This window comes from Balaenoptera ricei, chromosome 5 (genome assembly GCF_028023285.1).
Source record: "Balaenoptera ricei isolate mBalRic1 chromosome 5, mBalRic1.hap2, whole genome shotgun sequence".
In the NCBI taxonomy this organism is placed as follows: Eukaryota; Metazoa; Chordata; class Mammalia; order Artiodactyla; family Balaenopteridae; genus Balaenoptera; species Balaenoptera ricei.
In genome coordinates this window covers 2,208,314-2,227,684 of record NC_082643.1, presented here as the reverse complement: position 1 = coordinate 2,227,684, position 19,371 = coordinate 2,208,314, and the positions used below count along the sequence as shown (strand labels likewise).

At 40.2% G+C, this 19,371-nt stretch overlaps 1 protein-coding gene across 1 annotated transcript in view; it reads right to left on the bottom strand.

The window, feature by feature from the left end:
* TMEM144 (transmembrane protein 144) overlaps window positions 1–19,371 on the bottom strand; it is a 45,339-nt gene that overhangs the window by 11,533 nt on the left and 14,435 nt on the right. The window contains exons 4-10 of the mRNA XM_059923867.1: window positions 18,243–18,342; window positions 16,530–16,610; window positions 9,682–9,763; window positions 7,756–7,832; window positions 5,429–5,547; window positions 2,403–2,522; window positions 272–369 (exon numbers count right to left, since the gene is read on the bottom strand). Coding sequence (XP_059779850.1) covers window positions 272–369; window positions 2,403–2,522; window positions 5,429–5,547; window positions 7,756–7,832; window positions 9,682–9,763; window positions 16,530–16,610; window positions 18,243–18,342 — 677 coding nt within the window. The remainder of the gene's footprint in view (window positions 1–271; window positions 370–2,402; window positions 2,523–5,428; window positions 5,548–7,755; window positions 7,833–9,681; window positions 9,764–16,529; window positions 16,611–18,242; window positions 18,343–19,371) is intronic.

The window sequence follows — 19,371 nt, the reverse complement described above, 5'->3', positions numbered from 1 at the left end:
TCTCAAACAAAATTAGGTAAAACGACCAAACAAAAACTGCAAGGGTATCAAAGATTAACAAACCTGCTAAAATGAGGTTAGCAATATTCCCTTAGAGATCAAGGACATGAGATTAGAGGGTATCAGTTTATCTACATGAATCTGTTATACTAATTATACTCCTGAAAAATCAAACTCCATGACAGGCTTCAGTGATTCACTAAGAATGCTTGAGAAAAATTAGATTTACGTTTGAAAAACAAAAATTTGGAAAAGCAGTTCAGCTACTTACAGCAGTGATGATTGGAAAACTGACCACAGCACTGAGGGAGTGGTTCGCTATGAACCAACAGCAGGTAGCAATGGCCCAGAGTATTCCAGACAGGAATCCTGAAACACACACACACACCACACTTTTACCAACCACCTCCCCTCCTGAAAAATCCACACTCCAGGTAGAGCAGGAATGTTAAAGTGCTCAGATCAACACACTCTTATCAACACTGACGGTCAACATGGGTTTTTTAGCCATGTTTTAGGACCATTTTGGAAACCAAATGATTTCTCTTTTCTTGACTCCTATGGGTATAAAGATTACCTTTTACCTTATTGACATGAAATCAAGTACCCAAAATAGTAGTTGAGGTAAAGATTGGGTAGTGGAGGGGGACACAGGGAACATACTGGGTCTGAACATATTCTGCAAACACCATTTACTCTAAACCATGACCATAAAAATCTGTGAAATTCAGAATGATGCTTAGCTAAGGGGAAAAAGACTCCTAGAATTTGAATAAAAATATCAGCTAAAATGTTTGATACTTTAGCTAGGCATTCGGTAAATATTCTACCATTTTCTAAAATGGTATAGTGGTACAGTGGCACACTTTGGCTTCAATGAATTAGGCACTCAAAGTGAATCTCTGACATATGCTTTATTTTGTTCTTTAAAAAACTTTACTTGTGGACCTATATTCCAGATTGAATTATAGCAAACTTTTAAATAAGTGAGAAATTATAATTTCTCATTATATTTATAATACATATAATTTCTCATTATATATATATGTGTGTGTGTATGTATATATATATATACACAAACACACACATATATTACCGTCAATGCCTAGTGGATTAAATTCAAAAGCATGTACATTTAACATGCCATTTTTAAACTCAAAAATAATTTCTCCTAACTGTTTGGAGAAAATGTTTTCCCTAGTGACAATATAAAAAGTATGTGAAATTCAGGATGATGCTTAGCTAAGGGGGGAAAAGAAAAACCTCCTGGAATTTGAATAAAAATAGCAGCTAAAATTTTCAGGATGCTTTAGCTAGACATTCAGTAAATATTCTACCATTTTCTAAAACGGTATCGTGGTACAGTGGCACACTTTGGCTTAAATGAATCAGGCACTCAGAATGAATCTCTGACATATGCTTTATTTTGTTCTTTAAAAAATTTTACTTGTGGATCTATATTCCATATCGAATTATAGCAAACTCTTAAATGAGAAATTATAACTTTTCATTATATATACACTTTTTTTTTTTAACCAATGCCTAACTGATTAAATCCAAAAGCATGTGCATTTAACATAACTTTTTAAAACTTTAAAATAATTTCCCCTAAATTTTTGGAGAAAATGTTTATTTTCCCAAGTGATTGGAGATTCGTATTTGTTGACACTTTAAAAATATATACAGGACTTCCCTGGTGGTGCAGTGGTTAAGAATTCGCCTGCCAATGCAGGGGACATGGGTTTGATCCCTGGTCCAGGAAGATCCCACATGCTGCGGAGCAACTAAGCCTGTGCGCCACAACTACTGAGCCCACGAGCCACAACTACTGAAGCCCACGTGCCTAGAACCTGTGCTCTGCAACAAGAGAAGCCACCAAAATGAGAAGCCCATGCACCCAACGAAGAGTAGCCCCCGATCACTGCAAACAGAGAGAGCCCGAGGGCAGCATCAAAGTCCCAACACAGCCATAAATAAATAGATAGATAGATAGATAGATAGATAGATAGATAGATAGATAGATAAATAAAAATATAGAGAGAGCCCCAGGACTCTGGCTTTTAATATACATCCTTAGTTGGTGAAGAAGAAATACTAAAGTCTGACTCTCAATACACAAGATGTTTCAGCACAGGAAACAATCTTAGATTCATTGTTCAAGTTCTAGGTTCTGTAATAACGACTTGGCATTTCAAACCCAGTTTCATGGTTTCTAAATCCTTCATATTTGGTGGTGAACTGGGCCGAAGTCACTGAGGGAATGAACACATACGCACACAGACACACAAAAACGGACACACACAGAGAATGGCTTGGTTTCCAGAAGGCGATTATTCAAGCTAAATGAATAGGGCATGATACTTTCACGGAGTAAGAAGAGTTTCTGTCGTTAATATTCTTACCTGGCAAGACTGCTTTGGGATATAGTTTAGGATTATTTTTCATGGCTATACAGTAGGCCAGAAAGTAGACTGTACTCGCGAGGAAGATGCCGCTGAAGTGTGCAAAAACGTAGTCTAAATCTGGAAATACAGGTTAGAAAACTCTCAAGCATATCAGTTTTGTCATTTCAAATACATCTAGAGTTCTAAGAATAAAAAAGACTCACTCAAATCAACCTTAAATGTAAAGGAAGCATTAATTCTATTTTATCATCTACATGTTATTTACACAGAATTTTAATTAACATACTTAAAATAGTAAGAAGTTAGTTACTATAATCAAATCTAAAAGGCTGGCTTTTATGATTATCTTGGAAAGCTAAAAAGGAAACAACAAACATTATGTGAATATCACGTTAATATCTCCTTTTTTAAGAACAGGTATCAGACCTAATTTCACTGATGGCTATGGCCATTGTAGCAAATCTCCAAGTAGACTGTAGTTGGGGGATGGTGTGTAAAAAAATTTTAGAAGTGCTAATTTTATATGGTGTATTGATCAGTCTGGAGACCAGCTTCCAGGTTGCAGATGGCAGCTACCCCGGCAGCTATACAGAAGGATATTCAGGAAGTTATTCCAAAGAGGATTTTATTTGTTTTCTATAAACCTAACTACACGGGGGGAGTTAATAACACAGATGGTGGCCCAATATCTGAGAAACCCAACTCCACTGACTATTTAAAGCAGAGGGTCCTTTGGCCAAACAGATGGGTGTAATGCAGGTTCTTGGCTGGGAAGGTCACACTGGGCTCATTGTTTCTCTCAACTAAATTTGGAGAAAGATGAGTGGCCCTGTTTAGCCAGAAAATCTTGAAAGTCAAAGGGTTTGTCTCTTCTTCTAAAGTCTTAAATCCTACTTCTGAGTCATATCACAACAAGACATCCACCCAAAGACCACCAGAAAAGGCAGCATAATCTAGCGATTAAAACACTGACAACCTGGTGGGACTCATCAATCCACCACTTGCTAACTTGGAGACTTGGGTAAATTACCTACTCTCTCTCTGTCTTAATATTCTCAATTGTAAAACTGGAATAATAATGGTATCCAACCAGTAAGGTTGCTAGGAGGGTCACTTGAGTTATTACTGTAACTAGAACAGTGGCCAGCACAGAGCATATACTATTTATGTGATTGTTAAATAAGTGACATTAAAAAAATATGTCCCCTTGAATTATTTTTTGAATAAATTGGAATACAGTGTATCTCTATCAGACGACATTTGAGTTGTCATAAGAAAGATCCCTAAGAACTGATGGTACTATTTACGGGAAGAGATTGTTGAAGACATTGTTTATTATGTCCCGGTACCAAGAACAACTGTACTCCTGAACAATTAGTTGTTTTTATCTTGTGTTTGCTGAATTCTGGGGCTGATCTGATTTCCTTTGTGGCTGTAAGGAATCTTAGAGCCAAATTATGACTCATTACTAGCAAGTGTACAAGTGTAGCACAGTTTTTTGACTCATTCATGGCTCTGTTTTATTTTGTCACTCTTTTTTCCTTCTCTCTTAATTTATCCTATGTTATTCTATTTTTATTAGTTTTGATCCTTTAAAATGAAAAGAATAAAAATACAAAAGGTATTTGTATAAAATCTTTTTAAAAAGACAGAAATTAATAAAAGTTTGAGTACTGTTCGTGGGGCTGAATATAAAAAGGAAGAAACAGATCATGGGTAGTCACTCAAAGTCTATCTGCTCATTTAGAGTTCAAATCCCAGCTTCTCCATCAATCTTTCCCTCATGGCTTGCCCTCCAGAAGTCTCCCTTATCTGATGACATTCATTTCCTGTGCCATGGATGTAGAACTGTCTTAACCACGACATCGTTCTTTTATCGTTTCGTGGGTGTAAGCCACGTTTCAGTATAATCACAGGATCCTGAATTAGACACTCTCACCTCCTTTGGAGCCTGCAGAAGGTTGTTGCACACTATGTGGAAGTGACGTCTTAAGAGATTAATTCTAGCGCTAGAAACTGAGATAATTTGGCAGCATTACATTGGGCCTTCCAATGCGTTACTCTGTGCTCGAAAAATAATATACTAAGCAGGCTATATTTTTACCTTTATTTGATTTTAAAGTACTATGTGCTACACTTCAGTTTTTTTTTTTTGTCTTTTTTTTTTTTAAAGAGGATAGGAATACATATTTTCCTAGAGATCATCAAACTGGAAAATAATCTCCAAATCTTGCAGTAAAGCCAGGAACCATGCGTTAAGATCCAAGTAGCTGAAATGAATCCTGACTAAAACTGATTCTATTTGTATGTTAAAGATTCCATGAAAATATTCAAACAGTCCTTTATTTTTTTTTTTAGTTTCCCTTGCCCTTCTAACTCACCACTTGCAATGACAAAGTAAGATCAAATCTGATGAAATGAAATTTTATTTTAAGGCGCGACGAGAAAATCTAAACATAAAATTCTCTCTGGGTCTGTCTGGGCTTCCTTCCTCCCTAATGTGAGGTGTGTATCTGCATTACACTTTTACTGGAGCTTCTCAAAATGGGAGTGCTTGCTTGACCGTAAAGATCAATTTCTTTTTTGCTTCTGATGCTACCAATGTATAATAACTTCTTAAAAGAAGAGTGTTCTTTCCCAGCTCTGTAGCAGGTCATGGTGACCTGCTACAGAGGTTTGTAACTGCTTACCTGGACTATGTATCCTTGGTGAACTTTATGTAAAATATCAGTATGTCATTTTGATGTACGATCCTTTGTCTCGAAAAAGTATATGACAGTGCGTTTGCCTTTTAACAGGCGGAACAGTTCTCAGAACTTTCTGAGGGTCTGTCTCCTGGGTTATAATCCTCAGTTTGGCTCAGATAAAATTCCCTTTTTTCGCTTCTGAACTTGACTGTTCATTGAATTTTCATCGACAAATCTATGTACCAATATCTACCACAGTCCCATTCTTTTTATAGTCTTAGCTAGAAACATGGGTATTGAGTTTATTTATAAAGTAAAATAACTTTTTCCTCTCACCGTTCTGACTTGCCCCTGCATATATGCTATCATTTCTCTTGCTGTGGTCCTTGATGTAAATGATTGGCACAAATGTAGATCCATAGAGTATTCCAGATATTACTGCGAGACTGCAGCCCCTTAAAAACAAATAAATCACTATTCATCTGGGCCCAAAGCAATGTTTCTGCCAAACGCACACATGGAATCATATCAAAAGCATGCTTCAGAATGGAAATCACAAGGCATTATGTAGCAATCACCCATCTATCTCAAGTGGGGTGACAAGCAAAAGTCCCAGAAGTGCCCTGCATGGTCAAGGTACCTGATGCCACCTTGCTGTGATGCAGCTTCAGTCCTCCACCGTCTAATGGTGGAAGGACATGATTTACAGATGCTGCAATGGATTATCACGATAAACTGTCATTACATAGGTGAGAATATTGCCATCATATTCTACAGGCGACATAAATAAACCTGGCTCTCTCATTAAATTATGCAGTATTTGTGGACTGACACCGGGCCCGATGCTTCTTTTTTAAACCCTCTGTGACAAGAGCACAGATAATAATAATGACTAGAATAGACTAAGGACCAAACACACGTTTGTTCAAAACAACTACTGAGATCCACAGACTCGCCTAGGCCTTAGGCATGGTCAAGGGGAAGTGCTGATTTAATAACATAATTTAAGAAACCTTTTTTTTTTTTTTTTTTTGCCATGCTGACGCCCTGTGGGATCGTAGTTCCTGGACCAGGGATTGAACCCGGGTCCCCTGCAATGAATGCGCCAAGTCCTAACCCTGGACTGCCAGGGAATTCCCTAACAAAATAATTTGAATATTTCAGGTAAAACATTACTTTCTGTAAGAAGAAAATGTTTTGCCTTAAGCACTAGGGTCACATTGATCCCTCAGACTTGGGCCATATCTGCGTGAAGCAAGCGTTTCCAGTGGTTTTGGCAGGGAGGTGATTAATATTCTGGAACAATCCCTTTGGCTTAATACAAAGGACAATGGCATGAAACAGGAAAGAGTTTTAGGCAAAAACCATACCTTTCCAAGCTCGAAAACAAATGCTTAGGGACTTCCCTGATGGTCCAGTGGTTACGACTCCACGCTTCCACTGTAGGGGGCATGGGTTCGATCCCTGGTTGGGGAACTAAGATCCCACATGCCACGGGGTGTGGCCAAAAAAAAAAAAAAAGAAGTCTATTTTAGTGGTGTTTTAAGGAATATGAGACTGTAGGCACTCACATGGCCAGTGAGCTCTGTTCATGATGGAAACCCCTGCGTCCTGGGGAGGCCTAGACCACGTGGTCCTGGAGGAGGGTCCCAAACGCAGACCAGACTAATAGACTAGGCTGGCCAGTGAGACAACTGAAAACGTTCTTCTTAACAAATATTCCCTTAACAAAGGCAATGCTTTGTGAAAAATGTTTTGTTTGATAGATCTATTTTATTCCAAAGCAAAAATAGCAACGTATTTATTTCTTCCAAAGCGTGTGGGTTAGTTCATTCTTTCATTCATTCCATTTATTCAAGTATTTATTGAGCATCTATTATGTGCCCAGTACTGCCTCTTTCCCACTGTGAGATCATTGTATATACTAACAGATGACATGCCTTCTATCCTTGAGGTGTCACCACAAAAAGTCTAAAACAGCCCCCAACTGAAAAATGCAAGCTACATACTACTACACATTCATATTTCTTACATAAAATATACATTTTCATACATAAAACATAAACATTCTCATATTTCTTTGCCAGCCCCCAAAACCCTAAAATATAAGGGCTGTCATTGAGCTTAACTCTCCTGGTCTTGATACAAAGAATTGGGGGTGGGCGCTAGGACCTACATGGACACAAAATATCCTACTATATTTGACAATCAATATCTTGGGATTATAAAACTGTCTGACACATGAGCGGAGGCATTTCCAGTGGAGAGCATCCTGGGTAATGTAATGGAGACGCGGACCTAATTCGATTGTGATTGCTGGGAGCGTACTGGCCATTATACTCTGTGGCCTATAGTTTTACTTTACTTGGCTTCTTTTTTTTTTTTTAACTTTACTTTTACTTTAGGCACGAAAGTCCTGCAAAATGAGATTGCTTTTGTCAGCTACTTATTGGCCAGAGACACTGCAGTGGCTTAGAAATTCCTTGGAGCACTGAGACCAAGACCCTCTGTACCTTAAAATTCAGCAAGCGACCTGAAAGTCTCTCTACCATGGAGCTAGGAAGTCAAAGCTTATGTTACCATTTTCGTCTTGAACTCAGATGAATATTACTTCACTCTTGCTTTAACCAAATATGAAACAGAATAAGAGAACCTCTTCTTACACTAAGCGGTTTTGCACTGTAGAAAGTTTATCCACCCAGGAATAATCAGGATCGGGATCTTGAGTTTTGTTAATCACCTGTTGAAAACATTGGCAAAAATCAAAAGGAGAACAGCATTCAATTGATAACCACACTGGTGACAAGAAGATTTTCAGTGTTTTTCTCTTCTCTCTCAAACACACTTTAAAATATGACCATGTCACCCTGCATTCTGATTCTGTGGGCATCTCTAGACTCAAATGTTTCTGATTCTGTTTCTCTTTCACTCAGAATGGTCTGGCAGTGGGCAACTTCTCTGTTTAAATGTTTTTCACAGCTTATTAAATGGCTATTTTGATACACCTGTCAAAGCTAACAAAAGTTATTAATGCTTTCATTTTACCTGCAAATTATAATAACTTGTAAAGAAATTAGAACTTAGACTCTTCCACTATGGAATACCTAAGATCAACAGGCATATTTTTATCCAGATTTTTTAACTAAATTAGTTAACGAAACATTTCCAGCCTTGTTTTAAGATTAGCTAATATTCTAAGTCAGGAAAAGTTATAAGCAAATTCATAATATTTCTACTATTGAATGTAATCATCTTTGTCTCTTAGCTGAAGTTTCCTTGATGCCATACTCCTAATGCTGTCATAAGAGATGAGAAACTATTGTACATTTGACTTCTACGTTATGTGCTAAATCAAGCTTTCCTTTGGCAATCATGCTTTCTCACCCCACGAGCAGCTCGTGATGTATGGCAACATCGTAACCAATACTTTTTATGTATCCTTAAACTTCAGTTTGCTTACATACTTCCATCTTGATGGAAAAATCTAAGGCCATTAGCTTACTCTGTAGCTTTTACCAAGTTGCATTTATTTTCCTTTCTTCCCCCTTTGTGTGCAGGGAAGTTGGTTAGGAGGTATCTGGGTCCCTAAAGTGGGCAAGGAACACCAGACGCCTTCTCCCCGTCTCACTCCTTCATTCTCTCTGAAACATCTCCCTGATCAGAGAGGCCTACGGATCAATACATCTCTTTCCTCTTACACCTAAGCTACTTATTATTTGACTTTAGTGTCTATTTAACTAAGGTTTCTGTCACCTTAGTTGATAAGAGTTTTGATAGGGGAAGAAGGAAGGGGAAGAAACGATTCATTCTGAAGTAAGGAGTAGAGGCAGCGCCTCAGTGTGTGGGTGGGAGGTGGGATTTCAAGGGCGGCAGCCAGCACTGGGCCCTGGGCAGGTGCACTCAGCATCCGAGGCGCCGGAGTCTGTGCTCACGGCCGTGGCCGTTTGCCCTGGAACAACATCTGTATATGGAGCCACTGGCACTAGTGCTGCGGGCTGTCTTGTAAAGGTTGCCCCTGTTTAACCTAGACTTGCTATTCCAGACTAATTTATGTTCTTCAGGGTCAAAACAGTGACTCCTTCCATATTTCCCGTCTTCACCTTTGAGTGGAATGGGATATGCCAGAAAAGAGAAATAGAAAAAAGTCAGGTCTAATTCCCACTTTCGTGTGACTTGATTTACCCTTTCACTGGCTTTGTCTTATCTGTGGTCCCTGCCCTCCCCCAATCCTACTTTAAAACCTCCTTCCTCCCCCTTTCTAAAGTCACTTTCATGTTCCTCTTCAGTATTTAGCATTCCCGTACTGCGGAAATCCTTAAGTTATTCCAGAATATGGGCTTGTGTGCACGTCTCCTAGTAGGGATCTACCGTTAGTAAAAATAAGTAGACCTCTGTGTTTGTTGAGCATCTTTACTGTGGAAATATGGATTGCTACATAGACCCAGCCATAATAAATATGCTAAAATATTTCAGATAGCTCTGATTTAAAAAAATACCCCATTACCCTCTTATCTGCGTTCAAATCCATGCATTTTCCTTTTATCTTAATTATATGTTTCAGATCAAGGTGGTTCTCATTCTCTACTCACATGTTCTGTTATTAATGGTGTGGTGTCCACAGAATATGTGTTATTTGGTATTTTGCTTTTGATGAACAAAAATATGAAAGCACTGCAAAGAAAATAAATTTTAGTGACATTTATCATAACCCTGGTTCACATTAAGTTCACTGAATTTTAAGGGAAAACACAGCTTAAATTAAGTCTTAACGATACGATGATTACTTCCAAACTGCCTCTTTGGCGGTCCTGCCATTTCTCCAGCGCTGCTGTTCTCTTTGACATCTCTCCTTGTCCTTAATTACAACAGCTTAAAAGCTAGACTCATAAGCTTCCCTCCCAAATCAGATCTTTCTCCTGATTTTCTTGTTTTAGTCAATGGCCCCATCTTTCTGTTTATTCATGCTTAACCCTGGAATCACATGGTAAAAAACACAAATGAAAACACCTTGAAATAATATATCTCACCTGTTCTATTGACAAACCCCCCCCCCCAAAGCTTAACATCCTCAATTGGACAAACTTGAGGAGGTAAGTACCACTGGTGTGAGTGCAGAACTGTGCGACCCCCTACAGAGGAGACCCTGGGGCCATGGACCAAAGGCACAGGTGTGTCCACTCGTAATCCTACCGGTCCTGCTCCAGGACCTCTAACACAAGTACGGCCACACTCAGGTGAGCCGACCCTCATGATCGTCCAGTGGAATATGACACAGCCATAAAAAAGGAATGAGGATGCCCTCTGTGCTCTGACATGGAAAGACCTCCAAAGTATATTTTAAGAGATAAAAACACACGCTTATGCTTAACGCCTGTCCCTCCTAAGGCACTGACTGTTCATGTACAGTATCTTTGTAACAAATGCCTCACTGACCTTGACTTTTGAACCACGCAAAAATGCTAAAATGTGTTAAAATATTAACTTAAGGAAACTAACAACTTTGGTATACTTTTGATTTTCCTTTTTAAAAACATTTGCATGGTTCAAAAGTTAAAGCAATATAACAAGTTTTCAAAGCACACGAGACTGAAATAGTATAGGTAGCTGAGTGCAGACTAGTGAACCCAGATATGCTATCTTTTGTACAAAAATTAAAAATGTCGAGTGAGCTTCCTTAGTTCAGTTTCTTGGCTGCTTTATAAACTTGAATGGTTCCATATTCCCTTCCATAGGAAATTCAAGTTTCGCTTTGATTTTTACTGCTCTCTGCTTCATGCCCCATTCAACCTTTCTCAACATAATCCCCCCATAGACTTCTTTCCCTGACCAGTCCTTGCTCCAAGCTTGTGTGTCCTGTTTGTGAGCCTTCCTTAGCTGGACACACCGTGTCCTCACCTCTTACCCAAACTAGAGAAGACGTGAAGTGCTGACTGTGAGAAGGGAGCCCCACTCCCGGCCGGTGCTCCCCTATCTTCCTCTTCTCTGAATTCCCAAAACACTGAGAATCGTCATCACACGGTCCAGACCATCTGCCACAGGTCCATGTAATCTTTTTTCTCTAAAGACTTTCCAAAGCAATAGAAGATAGGAACCACATTTTCCATCTGCTTCAAGGTCCTTGAAGTACCTGACGCTCAGTAAAATTGAATGCATAAAACCTGATTATATGTGTCTATCTTAATTGTTAAATAGGCATGTGTGTGCGCTCGTATATATGTTAATTTGCAAAGCTTAACATTAGACACTGCAACTGCATTTTCTTCTCAAAGTTACCATGAAAACCCTCTACTTTGTATAGACCCGTCTGTTTTTCAATAGAGGATGATATGTTAGAAATATACTTGAAGGACACAGAGAAAAGCCCTAGAGTGCTTCTTCAAACACCTGTGTGACCCTCCAACAAATCACTTAACCTCTCTGACCCTCAACTTTTTTCATCTAAAAAATGGGGAGGGACTTCCCTGGTGGCGCAGTGGTTGAGAATCTGCCCGCCAATGCAGGGGACACGGGTTCAAGCCTCGGTCTGGAAAGATCCCACATGCCACAGAGCAACTAAGCCCGTGCACCACAACTACTGAGCCCCCGAGCCACAACTACTGAAGCCCACATGCCTAGAGCCCGTGCTCTGCAACAAGAGAAGCCACCACAATGAGAAGCCCACGCACCACAGTGAAGAGTAGCCCCTGCTCGCCGCAACTAGAGAAAGCCCGCGCGCAGCAACGAAGACCCAATGCGGCCAAAAAATTTTTTTAAATACATAAAAAAAAATAAATAAATAAAATAAAAAAAGGAGATATACTCACTTTACAGAACTGTGATGAGAATTAAATAATAATGGCTACAAAATTCTCAGGGTACTTTTTGGCACTTTTTGGTATTTTTGAGATAAAATCTCAAAATGTGTTAGTCAGTTGAGAAGTTTAACTGCAAATTGGATGGGAGACGGGGTGCTGAGCATGAGGAAGAAATGAAGACTAAGGAATCAGTGGTCTGAGCCTGTGTACTAGACACAAAATGGGTGAGCCAGAAAGAAGAATCCAGCTCAATTAGGTCAAGAGGAGATCTGGTGGCGCTGAGTTAGGACAAGGTAATGAGATGTATCTTATGGATATGAACATAAAGCCAAATAGATCACAAGGTCTTCTGGGCTACAGACTTGAAGAACTTGGTACAGTGTGTCAAACACAAAGTTCCATGATCGAGTCTGTGAATGCTTTCAAAAGCATGGGAAACTTTAAAAATAAATCAATATGTTATACGCAAGGGTACTTCTCTATACTTTCAACCTTTCCCATTTCCCTAGATTTGCAACCCTACACACATTACTATTAGTAAAACTCACATGTGTGTTTACACTGACAACTGATTTCAACAAGCATCTATTATATGTCAAGCACTGTGTAGCGAAGTCTGATAGTGATGGTGGGAGAAATGGTGCACAAAGAAAATAACAGACTTTGTCTTTCAGGATCTCATAGTTTAAGGATAAAGAGGGTTGTCTGAATCATACAACACAGACCCTGAGAATGTGGGTAATAGAAGAAGTGCAAAATACAACGGGAGTTTAGGGGCGACTCATTCTATTGATAACTAGGAAGAAGAAAATCAAGAAAACATCATATAGAATGGGAAATCTTAACTGATATTTCAGGGAGGCAGAGGAAAGGGCTTTTGGGGCTGAGGGAAGTGTCGGGTATAAGTAACCCTGGGTCAGTGAACTGACAACCCAGGGCGAAACTGTGCTAGGAAGAAGTGTTGAATCTCCAACTGCGGAGGACATGCTGGATTAAGGAGACAGATTTATTCTGAATCCAGTGGGGAGCCTTCAGGGGTTCCTAAATAGAAGAGTGATGTCCTGATTTGAGAGCAGATACAAGCAAGTCATACTGGCAACAGGAAAGAATGGAACTAGGGAAATGAGATGTGAGATTTTTACAGCTGTATACAGGTGGGTAGGTAGTATGGGACTGAGGGAAAGGAGAGGAGGAACCTGTGAAAGATTCAGAAAGAATTTTACAGGATTTGATCTGGGGTCAGGTACAAAGAAAAAAATTCAAGATGCCCGAGGTTCTGAATTTGAATGACTGTGGCTAATACCTTCTACGGAGAGAAGGAACGCAGGAAGAGGGACCAGTTTTCAGGGAAGGCTAAAGTAAGAAAAGTAATTCTGATTGGGAGATGTTGAAGGCAGATAGAAAGGAACCACCAGCCCAGGGTTTGTGCAGGGCTGACCTTGTGCCTGACCTGGCAGGGTCCCCTTCCACGGGTAGCCCCACCTGAGATGGAGTAGGAGGCACCCGGGGGGCATGCACGTCGAGATGTTCAGCCTGGTCCGCAGTTCTATGTAAGGACTGTGGCTCTGAAGAAAGCTAACCGCTAGAATCAAAGATCTGGGTTTCCTCACAACACAACTCTACAGCGGAAGCAAGTTAAGGAAGTAGAGAAAAGAATGGAGAGTAGATTCAAGGATAATTCAAAGCCTTTTTTATTTTTTAATTTTTATGTATTTAATTTTGGCTGCATTGGGTCTTCATTGCTGCGTGCGGGCTTTCTCTAGTTGCGGCGAGCGGGGACTACTCTTCGTTGCGGTGCGCGGGCTTCTCATTGCGGTGCCTTCTCTTGTTGCGGAGCACAGGCTCTAGGCACGTGGGCTTCAGTAGTTGTGGCACGCAGGCTCAGTAGTTGTGGCTCGTGGGCTCAGTAGTTGTGGCACATGGGCTCAGTAGTTGTGGCTCGCAGGCTCTAGAGTGCAGGCTCAGTAGTTGTGGTGCACGGGCTTAGTTGCTCCGTGGCATGTGGGATCTTCCCGGACCAGGGTTTGAACCCGTGTCCCCTGCATTGGCAGGCGGATTCTTAACCACTGCGCCACCAGGGAAGTCCTCAAAGCCTTTTGTTAATAGAAAAGGAAATCTGTCTTGCTGTGAACTCCGACTCCTGGATCTTCACTGAAGCGTGTCTAAGAGAGTGTCCTGGACTTTGTTTCTTGGTATCCGCTCCACTTCCACCCTGAACCACAGGGACCAGAAGACTGACAACTACATTTTCCCAAACTGTGCTTCATCTCAGCTTTGCCAGCGGTGGGGGGGCGGGGGGGTCGGGCATCATCTTGCCTTGGCTGGCTGCAGGCGTGTCAGCAGCTCAGGGCAGGCACATTTCTCCCCCGAGTGCCAGCTGGGGTGGGTGCCCTGGGGCTCTGGGTGATGCCACCTTCTCCCTTTGCTCTTTTGGGCTTTATAACACTTTTTGTCAACAATTCCCTGTGTTAAATCCTCTGCTGTTTAAGATGCCTGGGGTGGTCTTGGATATGGAGACTGACTGATACTTACCCTGGATAACACGTAGGGAAGACGTAAGGCTAGACATGACCTTAGCAACGCTTTACAATTGCTGTACAGAGGATGGGAGCAATTGTTTCCATTTTAAAAAGAAAAGCAACATCCTAAACCAATGTAACCAGATTCCAAGTTTCCTTATAGTGGCTATGAAACTCCAAGTCATTTCAATGAATTCCCTTAAGAACAAACTGATTTAACGGAGTTAAAATGGAAAGGTTCCAGAAATTCCTTTTAGTAAAAGGTAAAAAATATTAACAAACAGAAACCTCAGTTAAATCAAGTCGAGAGACCAGAATGGGGAGCTCACATGCCCTGTGATTATAGCAGAGCCCAACAGGAAAGAGAAAGACCCCTCTTCCTTCCTGGCCAGGCCTCAGCTGGCCGACAGCCATGGACTCCTTGTTTACTATAACCCTCCCAACTTCCTTGTGTCCTCTATAAAAGCGTTCTCCTTCCCTTGATGTGAGGGACTTGTACTGGCTCGCCATGGTTGCAGACCCCGAACTGCAATTCTCTGCTGATGCTGAATAAACCCATTTTTGCTGGGGACAATCTGGCCGTCTATTTGTTTCAGGTCAACAAAAGAAACTTAGAAGAGAGCCAGGTTGCACCACAGAAGAGACCACTGCATTTTCCTGCCTCAGACCAAGATCCAGACTAAGCTGGGTGACTCCCAGACACGCTGGCTAGTTAACTGTTGAGATGGACAACGTAGGCCCAAAGGGGTAACAGTAACCGAACATGAAATAGTTATTAATTAAAAGAGTGACTATTGTAATTAAAATTACCCACCATATAGAGCGTTAGCCATGTGTCTAGCACTATACGTAGCACTGAACATATTTATTTAATCCTCAAAATATCCTATGAGGCTGGTGCAATTATTATCCCCACCTTATCCCCAGATAAAGAAACCAAGGTTTAGAGAAGTTAAGTGATTTGTCCAAGGTCACACAAGTAGAAGTGATAGAACGTGAATAATTTGTAATTTTAGAGAATGTACACTTTCCAAAGGAAGAAGGAATATGGAGAAAAACAAAGCCTGATGGACTGGATAAATTGGCCTCAAATTATCATTAAGTCAAGACTAAGGCATTCTACATTCCAATTTTGGGGTGTAAAGAAATGTTTTTTGAGAGAGCTCTTCAAAGCTCGAATGCTATGTGAATTGTACAAAATATACAAAATTGCCTCTCACCAAAAATGTCAAGAATCTGCTATTTTAGAATAATCAATGTTATTTCCTCTCCGATTGGCCTGGAAGAACTCTCTAAGGCAACGTTTCAACGACAAAGAGATTGTTCCTGAATGTGGCTGGAGAAAAGCCATCAACCGCAGGAGGAAGGGAAATATAGTGTTCTTTCCCTGAAGAATAAAAAAGTACTAAAATCTTCGCAGGCAATACTATCCATTACGAGAGGTGCTGACGGGAAATACAGATGGGAGTCTAGAGAGGAAAAGGGACCGAATCTAAGGTGACCTAATTCTGTGATGGTTTTATGGACTGAACACTGCCATTCAGAGATTCAAAGTCATTTTCATCCTCATTCATACAGTGAATATAACTAGACATCCCCAAAGAGGTATTTACATGAATGTGTGTTGTCACAGGTGAGAGAGTGGTTATCTGAGCGGGTTGAGAAGAGCTGAGTGATGTGACAGGAAAGCGGAAAGTGAGTGGCAAAGAATACATGAGTAATAAGAGAGAATCAGTGGCTATTTCAGAGCATCAGGAAGCCAGAATAACATTGACTTAACAGCATTTTCTAGTTCGCAAAATACTTTAATTCCATTTGATCCTCATTTATGAGCTATGTCTTATGATTTTTCTGAATATTACAGATAATGAAAATGAGCTTCACAGCAGCTAAAAGGTTTCCCAGGGTCTCAGAGCTTTTGACCACTGAGGCTGGGGCCCCTAACCCCAGACCTGATACTTTCTGTCCTCTGAAGCCATGCCTGTCAATGTAAATGAAGAATCTGAGAAAAAACCATGTTGATTGATGAGACGTGGGTGTCAAACAATGTAAATACATCAGGATCTTTAACAAGTGTTCTGAATGTTGGGAAGAAGAGTTAAATCATAAGAAATGGCCATGTACCTTACTACTGACAGCCCAGCTCCGATGTAATTGAGCAGTGGTTTTGACACCTCTTCTGCATCCATTCCAAACCAGCCAAACCTGGAAATTGAAAGAGTCATATCAAAGTAGATATTGTTGAATATGTGTTCATCACAGTGTTTAAGGCCATGGACTCGGGGTCAGATTCCTGGATTGAAATCCTAGGTCTCTTACCTACTACCTGTGACTTGGATAAGTTAACTATCTTTATTGTGCCTCAATTTCCCATGTTTAAAGCTGGGACAATTATACCTATAATTATACCTCACGTACATGTTTCTTAAGATTAAATGAGATAGTATATGTAAAAGTACTTGTCTAAAAGAAAAGTCCCTTTCTCATTAAGACTAAGGAAGAAGGAAGAAAAAATAGATTAAGTGGATAATCGAATGCTGATGAGTTGACGGCTACTCTGTATAATACTTGAAATAGACTTCAATAACTGCTTGGTTAAAGATCCCTGCTCTTTGGCATCCCTTTAAATTCCTTTTTTTTTTTTTTCCATGCCTTGAGGTTGTAGTGATTATCACCGACAATCACTGTGAACCACCCAGGGCCAGAGAAAGGAGGCAAGGACAGGAAAAAGAAAACAGCACTTGTAAAAAGCAGGGCAAGGATGAGGAAAGGACAGGAAAGAATGTACTGGAAGTTAGTTGGCTTTGTTATAACTGAGGTTGTTGTAGTGCTTTGAGCGGGAAGAGGAGCCCGGAAAGCAAGGTTAGAGCAAAAGCCCCCTTTCTATTTATTTTCCCAAACTCAACTTGAATGTTCATCTTAATGCTGAGTGAGGGTGGTGCATCTTCTCAGATGATAAGGCTGTTCCCAGGCTGCACCGGACAACAGGGCAGCTTCCACCAGATACGGCGATGGAGCACTTGACACGTGGCCAGTGCAGCCGAGGAACTTGATGCTTAACTTTATCACATTTTAATTAATTTAAATTTAAATACACATGGCCACATGTGGCTTGCGGTGACCCTATCTGGAGAGCTCAGCTCTAGAGCTGGGGGTTGGCAAACTTTCCCTTAAAGGGCCAGAGGGTAAATATTTTAGACTTTGCGGGCTGGTTGGCCTCTTGCAACTACTCACCTCTACCATTATAGGGAACAAGCAGTCACAGACACTCCTTAAACGGATGTGTTTGGCTGTGTTCCAATATCACTTTATTTACAAAAATGGCTGGGAAGCTGGACCAGGGTTTGCTGACACCGGCTCAGACCCTAGAGGGAAGAATGTGGGCTTTAGAACCAGCAGGCCTGGATTTGAATCTGGCTGATTAGCTCTGTGAACTTCAGCAAGTTCCTCATCTTCTTTGTGTGTCAGTTCTCTTATAAGATAGCACTTACCTCATATAGTTGTGAAAATGAGATGGGAATAATGTGTATAATATGTCCAGCAAATTGCCACACATAGAAAGGGAACATAAATATCAGTGTCCTTTCTCTCTCCCTACTTTGTTCCCTAGAGACAATTCTTTACTTTATCTTGATCAGAGTGTTAGATCACTTCTTTAGAACTTAAGGGAAATGGTAATTCAAGGTAGCATATGTTATGTGTATGCCTTACCAGTGGTGACTTCTGTGAGGGTAGGAACCAAGCATTATTCCTCTCAGCTAGTCCCATTCTTAGCACTGGCCTTACACAGAGTGTGAGTGCAGAGAATCATAGTTGAAACACTTTGCTTTGTGTTACCTTGAGCTTGCCCAGCCGATTAAGGTATTAAATGATCCCCAGATTAAGATTCCAAGGCCCAAACCGATGGTTTTGATAATTGGGACAACCGCAATGTTTCCTGTAGATGAAATATACAGAAGAAAGGTTTTATTTCCAATACAGAAAACATGTTTATCAATTGAATTAATTTTTATTTTAATTTCAACTGAAGCTCATGGGAGGGTTCCCTTTTCTCCACATCTTCGCCAGCATTTATTGTTTGCAGGTTTTTTGATGATGGCCATTCTGACTGGTGTGAGGTGATACCTCATTGTAGTTTTGATTTGCATTTACAATAGCCATGGAAGTAACCTAAATGTCCATCAACAGAGGAATGGATAAAGAAGATGTGGTACGTGTATACAGTGGAATATTACTCAGCCATAAAAAGGAATGAAATAATGTCATTTGCACCAATGTGAATGGGCCTAGAGATGATCATACTAAGTGAAGTAAGTCATACAAAGACGAATATCATATGATATTGCTTACATGTGGAATCTAAAAGAAGGCTACAAATAAACTTATCTACAAAACAGAAATAGAGTTACAGATGTAGAAAATAAATTTATGGTTATCAGGGGGTAAGGGGGGTGGAGGGATAAATTGGAAGATTGGGATTGACACATACACACTACTATATATAAAATAGATAACTAATAAGGACATACTGTATAGCATAGGGAACTCTACTCAATACTCTGTAATGACCTATATGGGAAAAGAATCTTAAAAAAGAGTGGTTATATGTATATTTATAACTGATTCACTTTGCTGTACAGCAGAAACTAACACAACATTGTAAATCAACTACACCCCAATAAAAATTTAAAAAAATAAAACAAAATAAAGATTTAATAAAAATGAAAAAAAAAAAGCTTATGGGATTTGGACAAACTTAGTAAAGCGCAATTCATCATTTTAAAAATAAAACAGCCACATGTTTTGGCATTTAAACTCATGATTATGACTGCTAAAAGAGCCAGGCTTGGGGCAAAGTCCTACAGAGAAAATGTTGAATCAGCTCCTTGCCTAACTGCACCAGCGCTCTTCATCCTTAGCGTAGGTCTCTGTTTTGTGTCTTTTTGCAGAAGCCGGTCAATGATAA